General features: G+C 36.1%; 1 protein-coding gene across 2 annotated transcripts in view; it reads right to left on the bottom strand.

The window, feature by feature from the left end:
- Positions 1–622: 622 nt before the first annotated feature.
- Senp6 (SUMO specific peptidase 6) overlaps positions 623–10,419 on the bottom strand; it is an 87,147-nt gene continuing 77,350 nt past the window's right edge. For both annotated transcript variants that reach the window (XM_005347571.3, XM_005347570.3), the window contains 4 exons: positions 8,469–8,557; positions 7,059–7,127; positions 6,810–6,960; positions 623–5,545 (listed from right to left, as the gene is read on the bottom strand). In XM_005347571.3, the coding sequence (XP_005347628.1) occupies positions 5,336–5,545; positions 6,810–6,960; positions 7,059–7,127; positions 8,469–8,557 (519 nt within the window). In that variant the 3' untranslated portion in view covers positions 623–5,335. The remainder of the gene's footprint in view (positions 5,546–6,809; positions 6,961–7,058; positions 7,128–8,468; positions 8,558–10,419) is intronic.

Genomic DNA, 10,419 nt, shown 5'->3' on the forward strand with positions numbered 1-10,419 from the left:
TTCTTTCCACTTTGAAGAAGGAAAGAAGCATCAGGCAGAGCTCAACAAGGAATGAGCAGAGACCCCCTCCTTCCTCTTCACTTCTCAGGACACCTATTATGATCTGTAAAGGGTAAGTCCTGAGATTCTGTGTTTCTATAGCACAGGCAAAACTAGAGTGGTGAACAAAGTGAGACAAGGCTAAATAATTTCCAAGAGACACTGCTGAAACAAGATTCTACAAAGCGTTTATAAAAGTTATCCTAGTTTCATAAGAAAAATGCATCTTAATACATTATGTAAACACATAGAAAAATAATATGAATATTGGGAAAAGGAAACCACAAAAAGAGGTAGGAAAGAAAAGTTCAGAGCATAATAAAAAAAACCCAAAACTTTAATTACACGTCTCAGTTCAGGTATAAAACACAGGTTGCAGAAGACAAGCTCATACAATACTTCAGCAAGCCAGTGCAGGGATGCTTGGTGCATCGGGCTTCCACAGCTGACTGCAATGTTACTAAGAAGTCATGCACATAAGTGGTTCTCAAGTGTGCTCTTGCCTGTAATCTGTTAGGTCTGCAAATTTGTAGACTGCACTGCACACCCGAGTCAGTAACCAGGGACCAGACTTGGCAACTTATTTTGTTTTGCATTGAGACAAAGTCAAGTTTATTTGATAGGAAAGTCTTATTTCAGGGGTTGAAATAAGAAAGTCCTTAGAAATGAGGTCCTTTATTAGACTGCCATTTAACAATTTTCTTCTAACATGCAAATTATTCCCTATTTTCCCTAAATTCCCAATACCTAGGTCCGCTCCACTAATTCCGTTTTGTTCCCCGTGCCTGCTCTTTCCTTGGGTCCAATCAGCTGACATGAGGAGACGGAGTGGCAAATCAGTGTAGAACTGGAGTAACTTAGTTTGGACATCAAGAATGAGTTGCTCTTAATTTAGACCCATCTAGTCTTTTCCTGTGATGGAACGTTGGTATTTAATTCTAATTTACATCTTCCTTTCATGAGGCTTGTATTTAAAAATAGAAAGCTTTGTCTAAAAAAAAAAATTAATGCTCTTTATCTCTTTGGTAATGTCACGAGTTTTAGAAATGATTTGGCTTTTACACTTATGTTAGTAACATCTAACATTAATCTCGTTTTTAAGTGCTTGTATTACCTTTGAATTGTTTAAGAAACAAGCAATGAAAGTTCTGATTGGGATAAAAAACAGTCTTTCATGTTCTTGCTGCATGTTCCTAAGAGGAACATTTCATATGGGACCACTCTGTCTTCCCAGTGTTCCTACCGCACAGGTATATTATTCCAGGCCACACCTTGGGAGCTCAGTTTCATTACTGCTTTCATTTTGGTCCCATTTTCATCAATAAACGAGCTCTTCTGCATGCACATTTGACTGTGTTATTCCTGTCTAAAATGCTTCTGTAACTTTTCACAGAAATGATCAAGATTTTGACGTGGCTGCCAGGCCCTGCATGATTAACTTCCAGCCCCCCTCTCTACTTCACACGAGACATTCTAGTGAACTATGAAAATATCTAGACATCACTTTAAAAATAGCGTAATTCAGAGCAACCCCTTACACCCCACTTCAGAGATGAAGACTCTACCACAGTGCACCTCTAGAAAAATCACCAATATCTTACTGGTACCTAATTTATCAAGTGAAGGTTAACTTAGCAACTTTAACGCTGTGAATTAAAAGAACTTTCTTGGGGACCTATTTGTTTCACAAAATGGAAGTACTATCATTAAACGAATCTCCTAAGACTAAGGAAGTGAATTCATTCACCTAAAATGCTCTACACAACGCCTATCATTCAGTAATGCTTTATTAATGAAGTAATTATCATTTTAAGCCAAAGCACTTTCTTTGTACTTCGGACTTTACTCTTCCTCTCCTAGACTACCATCAGTGGCCTAAATGTCACCCCTTCAGGAAGTCTCTAACCTTCTGAGATGGGGAGATTCCTGTCTTTATACACACTGCTTTTTATGGCTGGCACTCATTTGTGAAGGCAACTGGGAAAGCAGGAAGATGGTGTCTATTTGGTCTTCTACTTCATACTAGGTGCTCAAAACACTGAAACTTTAAAGTCTTTTAAAATCTAATTAAAGTCTAATTAAATTCTTCTGTTACCTGTATAAAGCTAATTATGATAACATCTTTTATTATAAATTTAAACAACTTTCAGTAAGACAAGTTTAAAATATTCAAAATATATTAATAAAGCTATTTCAGTTTACAAAAGAATGCTTTTTTGCACAAATTTTGATGGACGAAAGACAGGTCTTTAGGTATGAAGTTCACCAATAACAATTTAGTTCTAATGTAAAGGATGGAATGGAAGTCAGAGGGAGTCCAATCTCGTAGGAGAAGGTTCATGGAAAGAGGAGAGGCCTCCAAACAGCCTTCCAATTCACTTCTGTATTTTTACAGATTTTCTATGTCCACGTTTGTTGGGATTTGATGACTTTACAAAAGATTACTTATCATCAATTCTTTCTTCCCTAAATAAATGCACTAATGTGAAAAAAAATTAATTTGTAACTTTTTCCTTACAAAGGTTATTTTCATGATTAAAAAAAAAAGCTTCACATAAAACTATTTCACCAGTAACAGTGCCCAGTTACTTTCAAAATTCTAAATAATAAACTCAATTATTGAAAAATGTTTTTTAAACCTTCAGATCAGTTTCAAAACCATCTTCTTTTGAAGTTAAGTTCACAAGACATCTTAAGTTGTTCACTCTAGGAGTTCTGGGAATGAAAGATACGGCCAAACTATATATATATAGTGGTTTGTAATTTCATTTAATAATCCTTCACACTAATTACCACACTAAAGACTTGGAGAAGCCTGTGGAGAAATTGTTTAACTTGCTTAAAGCTGTTCTCCACAGCTGATCCTGGACATGGAATTGGTAGTCTACAGTGTGCCCTCACACCATATAGCAGCTTTGATGACAACTTGCTCTACACAAATGCCACCTGTCTCATCACTTACAGGGTCATTTCTCTCCTACAGGTACATCATTTCACAAACTCTTGATTAAAACAAACTCAGTGAACTCAATTAATCTTCAGAATAATTTTAAGAGAACTGGTACTCTATTTACTTTCTATCTCGACACAGTTTTCAAGAGTCTACAAGCAGGCTTTATGGAGGAAAATACTTAATTCCTTTTAGAGACAAAACACAAGGCAAACACTTTATGCTTTCAAGTAAAACCTTCTACATTTAATTGACTCAGTTCAGCACAAGCTGCATGCAAAGAAAAACTAACTGTTTCAGGTTCGAGTGGAACTGAAGTTAACTCCAGCCCGTTCGTGGCTGTCTAAAGAAAGCACGTCAGCAAAGCCAAAGGGACGACTGGTTAAACACCTTTCCTCCTAAACTACCAGCAGATCAGACACATACAAGTTTTATGGCAAGTAATCTAAAACTCTTCTAAAAATGATTAACTGTTACTCTACCCAACAAGAAACCCAATCCAGCAGCTCTATCTAATTAGTGAAGTCACCAGATAGCTTCATGCAGTTCTGGTGTCAAATGACAAGACTTCCGACTGCAAAGCTCTGTCTCACGGCTTGGACTACTCACAAATTTCAAAGGGAGATCTCCACTTTAAACTATTTATACAATCTTTATTTTTTCATGTTGAAATGAAAAATACTGAACAGAAAGAGCCCGAGGGACAAGCCGTAATTTTACTTTATCAAGTTATCTAACACTATAAAATATAGCAATTAAGTGTCAGACAAAAACCACAGGCATTTTAGGATAGTTTGTTTAGTTTGAGACAGTGTCTCACCATATTGTGGGCTGATCTTAACCTCCCAGACTCAGGCTCAAGTACTTCAGCCCCTGAGCAGTTGGCCTTAACTGGCATGTGCCAGTGTACCTGGTCCTTACAGTAACTTTTCCAGTTCCCTCAAACTGAGGCAAAATAGAGTTTATTTAAAAAACAAAAGTTTGTCAATTTTGTTTATACTTTCTATTAAGTTTTTTTTAAAAAATTCCTTTGTTGTATTTTTTGGTCTTCACTATAATTTTGTTGTTATATGGGCATTTAAAAATTCACTAACAAAAATGACTTAAAACACATATTTTAAGTCTTGCACTAAACTTGAAAGGAATAAATACCATTCATTTGTGAAAATAATAACTTCTACACATACAAGCGAGGACTCTATGAATTACTAATGTGGCATCAAAAGCTTCATATTTGTGTATTATTATTATTATTATTATTATTATTATTATTATTATTATTATTATTATTATTATTATTTGCTACTGGGGACTGAAACAAGGTCTCCACTTTGTTAAGCATGCACTCTACTGACTACAGGCCCAAACCCACATTTTCTCAACCTAATGGAAAATTAAGAATAAGAGTTTTTGCTGCATTATGCAATTAGAGGATGCTTACATTTTAAAATAATTTACAGAGGAAAACTCAAGCACAAGGTCTGATACAAAACAATGTGAACAAAATAATGAAAAAATAGCAGAAGTTACCAAAAATAAATTCCTATTTGAATTCCTGTGTTTACACAGATTAAAAATATTTAACTAGTTCTATCATACAGGCTGCAGCATACTGTAAGATAAAAACACAAAGGTAATATTGGCTATTTGAGATTCAAGCTGCACTTGCCAGGATAGTTTTCACCTGAGTCACAGAGTGTGTGCCAGCGCATTTATGCTTTATGAGCAGAAGTCAAGGCGTACTGTCTTTGATTGCTCTTAATATTGTTTAAGTATCTGTGTAAAAGTATAAATATTCACTACATTTTGGGGGTTCTCTGAACACATGAAAAAGCATGAATTGAAAAGATGTTAATTTTTCTTGCTACACAAGCATATAAAGATGGATTTTAGTCTAAAATGTTTCTGATGATTAATATTTTCACATTTTTGAGTATTTTAGAACAGAAGTTTAAAAAAATCATAGACACTTATATATATTCCCATGAAATAAAATCACACTTTGAGGAATTATACAAGTTCACTAAAGAATATCAAATTAATCGTTTCCTCCTATAAATAGTTTATTTGTGTTTAGAAGTTGCAATTTTAGTATTATTAACAGAAAATACATAACAAAGGTTTCCTAAAAGTGAAAAAAATAATTATAAATGTTGGAAAAATTGGCCTCATTAACATATTTACAGACTTTTACTTAATACATAATCCTTTGGAAATTACTTATGTGACATTTTTACAGCATTAACCCTCCCCAAATCTCTGAGTAGTGAGCACTTTGGCTCTTTACTGTCTATAACCAAAGTTGAATGCCATGTGATTTCTGAAGCTAGAGCCCCAGCTTCCTGGTCACTCTGAGACACTGCTGGCATACTGCTCTGCTCCTTCCCCTATGGATGTTTCTGCTGAAAAAGTGTCCTTCAGCAGCTTCTTCTCTTTACTCTGCTCTTCCTGCAATTTCAGAATTATGTTTCGGATTTCTTCTCTTTTTGTTTTCATTCTGGGGGGAGGAAACCAGTTCACCAAATTCATAGGGAGCTCAAAATTTAGTATTGGATTCTGAAAATAAGAAGATTAAAAGCCTATTAGAAAATTATAATGAATTTATAATTTATAATGAAATTATAATTTATAATGAAATTATTTGAATTTTAACTACAGCAACACTTAAAAGTTAAGTATCAGCATGTATCCACTTGTTATGTTTCATAAGTCGGGTACTGAGTTAGGCACTAGAGATAAAAGCACTAATGGATTATGAAGCTTACCATCTAGATTAAAGGCTGGCAGACTACAGTTATTGGGCTGAGTTCTGCCAATACCTTATTTCTGCAAACAAATTCACTAATAGTTTGTAATTGTTTGTACAACATTAGAACTCAAGAGTTGCTAGAGTCTCCACAGCTGCAAAACACAAGTCCTGCCTGAGAAAAGAATGCCAGCATTTGTATCTGTGCTAGATACAAAGATAACCGACCTTGGCAAGCATTAGGACAGGAAAGCATGAAGCACAGTAGAATAAACACCACCAAACCTGGAGAGCAAGTAAATGGTAGCCAACAAAGAATGACAGAAGCATCAGGCAAGTGAGCTTTGAGGCCTGGAGACATGACACAGTAATAAACAGAATGACTTCTAACTGGCTGATACATAGCTATGTATAGGACACCAGAAGAGTTTCGTTCTTTAGCTCATTAGCACCATGGAGCCACTAAATATAAACCTGGTGAGAATAACCTGATAAGAGTTTTCGGAAAATGGCCATGAAGGGAAAAGACAAGAGAATCTCACTAGCATTCTGGACTTAGAAAGTGGCAGCAGGAACAGTAATGTACACACATGACTTTAAAAGAGAGTCAGTGGTTTGTTCAATGGACAGTGGTCAAGAAGGAGTCAAGGGAACATAGAGTTCTAAGAGAGGCGTGTGGAGAGCCACACTGCAGGCCAAGAGTGAAAAAGGAATAGTCGAAAGGGTGCTGTAGGTCAGAAGAGCTTTTAATAAGGGTATGGAGGATATCAGATTTAAAACGCTTGAGAGGCAATAGCATGTGTGTGGAGATGGGAATGGAGAGACAGCATAAATCACAGGTGAGATTTGCTAAGATAGAAAATAAGCTGGTGGAGAGGTTGATCAGAGATGATCAACAGGCCTGAGACTTGAGATCAATAATCACAGTATTTTTATATCTTAAAAGGCCTCTAACTTGGGAGTTTCTGTTCCTTAGAATCGTTTTTAAGATGAATTAGTTTCTTATTGTGTTCATTACATGAAGGTCAAATATACATTTCACTATTTCACCAGATACAATGACCTGAAACTCACCTCAAAAAAGCTCTCTACATACTGCAGTATGTATACGCCACAGTCGCTGAAGTTGTTCTGCTGTGGAACTTTGGGGTTGGAACCTCTCATAACATCTTTGGAAAAACTTCTTTTGCTTCCTTTTTTAACCTCCCATTCCACTTCTAAATACCTACAAGAACACACATGTAGCAAGAACACACACACTTGTAAATACTTCCTGCACCCACTATAGTATATCAAACAGGTAGGTTAGAGTTTTGAACTTACTCTCTTAGAATTTTGACAACATTTGATCGAGAAGGGCCTCTAAGTGAGTCCATAAGGAGGATACAAGGTCTGCAGATATAAATAATAAAAGTTAAGTATAAATTATGGTGTACATATGCATGAGAAAAAACAGTAAATTTATAATTAAAAACCTTGAAATATTCTTTTGTTTCAGTAATGAAAACAAACCTTCAGTCATAGAAAATTTAGATATCTATGATAATATTAAACATTGTTACAGAATAGTAATGTAACTCCAGCATAATAAAAAAGGAACCATATAAAAGTAAGTATTGTGTGTGAACTTGTATATGCACATGCATATGCCAAGGCAACCTGAAGGGGATCATTAACTCATATCATCAGTCTCACCAGCAAATGTCCTTACCTGCTGTATGGCAAACCAAATAGCTAATCCTAAGAATTTGTTTATGACACAATATTTTTTTTAGGCAAGATTTTATTTTAGGACAGTCTATACAACTCACATATAATCTTCAGAATTTTAATTCTGTAGAAGTATGCTGTAAACTCAAAATAAATGAGGAAATCTAACGTGCCAAAAATAAGTTTAAAATGTTCATCTTTTCTCTTCTCCATTCTACCTCCCCATCTTTCTCTCTACACTAAGGGTTAAATGCAGAGCCTTGGATATGCTAAGCACACATCTAACTCTGAACTACATTGATCAGGCCTGATATAGAGCTCTTAACTATCAGTTATATTTTCTCTAAATATCTGTATTTTCTTTTATAAATAAATTTTTCAAGGTCCATTATGCAGTTTTTGCTAACATTTTCCACAGCAAAGTAAAAGGAGCAATCTGTATCACTTAATGGTTTGGGAGTCTCTGGGATACTTTCCAGCACACATGTATTTCTGGAGATTGAGAATGACGTATTCCATCCTCAGGCTTCCGCCTGCACCCTATCCTTTTAGTAATGCACACAGTCTCAGATACGCCAAGCCATGAAGCATGCATGACAGGGCGCAAGTCTGAACTTCCTCTCTTAGAATTCTGTCCAATCTGAGTGAGTTCTAAGTAGGAAACATGTCTGCAGGACGGGCCGGCCTTCAGTAACTCTCTGCCCACATAAAGTAGCTATGAAACTAACATTAACTGTCAAGTTCATGTTACTGGAGGTTTTTTTTCTCAAAAACATCATATACACAGTTGTAGTGGTTCATCATGAAGATGTGTTAGCATCTGTGGAAGCAGAGGCTGAGAAAATTACAAAGAGGAGACCAGAAATAGCATCCCTGTTGGATCTCTGGACAGCATATCAACTTTTCCTCCTTGACCCTGAGAATACCTGTGAATTCTTCTCAAGTAAGAATTGTTCTGTTGTGTTTTATTCTATAACTCAAAAAAAAAGGTCACACAGATTGCAGGATGCAGTCAATGCTTACTGTTTACAGACAATAGGTTTTAAATGCCACTGTCCTATTTCTGAATTGTAGTTTTCATCAGCAAGGAGTCCATCATCGCTGCTATCATCCTATAAAAGACAGCCTTTGGTTAATAAAAGTCTGCTATCGAAATAACTAATAATCTAAGAAAATAGCATTGTACACAAAACTCTTTCCAATAAAATGGCAACACTTCTAGTCCCAGGGAGACAACTGACCTAGAAAATCCAGCCTGCTATTCAAATTCATTCAACGCTAAAGCAATAACATTAAAGATCTCTTTGTTATTATTATGTGCATGTAAAGTGTATATGCATGTGAACATGCAGGTGGGCGTCAGAGGACAACTCTGTGTTGTCAGTGTTCTCTCTCTTCCAAACTTACGTGAGTTCTGAATATGCCTTAGGTTGTAAGCAGGTGCAACAAGACCTCTGCCCAATAAATAATCTCACCAGGACAAACTTTCGGGTGTTTGCATATGGTGAAGATGGATTTATGCTAGTTTTTCCTTTCCACTCAATTTTGTGAAAAAAGGTCATGTCTGAATTATCTATTGGCAAATAATACAGTGCTAGAAAATATAAGTTATATCCTTTCCACTACATGAGCATCCCAGTCTGAAGTGCAAAGTAGTGCTAAGAAATTGTTTCCAAATTTCCAATATTTTTATATGTCTCTCATCATGTAAAGCCTACATAAATTGTTTAAATGTAAAAAACTCAAAAATCTAGGCATAAATTGTTTAAATGTAAAAAAATCAAAAATCTAGGTGGTGGTAGTGCATGCCTTTAATGCCAGCACTCGGGGGGCAGAGGCAGACAGACCTCTGTGAGTACAAGGCCAGCCTTGTCTACAGAACAAGTTCCAGGACAGGCTCTAAAACTACACAGAGAAACCCTATCTCGAAAAACCAAAACAAACAAATGAAAAACAAGTAACAACAACAACTTTAAAATCTCAATCATATCTCAGTCCACATTTCTGAACAGGACTACTGAGGTCTGTACCATTTATAGTACTTGGTTTACAGTGGGCAATTAGTCTTCCTTTACATAGAGCAGGTACCTGTTAAGTAAACTAATTAATAAGTACCTTACAGCTATGCATTCTAAACTAGGGATAACACAAAGAACACCAACCCCTACCAGACTGAGCAAGAAGGAAAACTGTACAGCATAAAGTATCTTCACACTAGGTCAACAACTGAAGGTCCGTCCTAGCACTGAAACCAGAAACCCAAGTCTGATCTCCAGGACCCACACAGAGAAAGGAGAGAAACGACTCCTGCAATTGTGCTCTGACTCCCACACACACACTGTGCTTGCAGGTGTGTCCAACACAAAACAAACAAATATAACTTTTAGAAAGGGATATTTAAGGGCTAGAGAAACAGCTCAGTGGTTAAATGTTCTTCCAGAGGACCCAGATTCTATTCCCAGAACCCACAACTGTCTGTGACTCCAGTTCCAGGAAATCTGATACCCTCATGGATATACATGGAGGCAAAAACACCAATGCAAATAAAGTAAATATAAATAAAAAGAAAACTTAAGAAATAGTATGTTACAGCTTCTCTTGAATTTTTCTCAGAATTTAAATAAATTATCTCCAAAACTATAATTTATTTTTAAGTGCTTATGATACTTATTAGTGTAAATAAGATCTAGGAAATAGTATAGCTCACCTATGGTGATAATTAAATATTACCTATTCTTAAAGTACATGCATATTAAATTGGAAAAAAAGAAAATAGTCACTGGATAAGTAACAAGAAAGGTACTGGGAAAGTGGTAAAAAAAGATTCTGAGCCGGGCGGTGGTGGCGCACACCTTTAATCCCAGCACTCAGGAGGCAGGGGCAGGCGGATCTCTGTGAGTTCGAGACCAGCCTGGTCTACAAGAGCTAGTTCCAGGACAGGAACCAAAAACTACGGAGAAACCCTGTCTCGAAA

The sequence above is a fragment of the Microtus ochrogaster genome, chromosome 5 (assembly GCF_000317375.1).
Source record: "Microtus ochrogaster isolate Prairie Vole_2 chromosome 5, MicOch1.0, whole genome shotgun sequence".
In the NCBI taxonomy this organism is placed as follows: Eukaryota; Metazoa; Chordata; class Mammalia; order Rodentia; family Cricetidae; genus Microtus; species Microtus ochrogaster.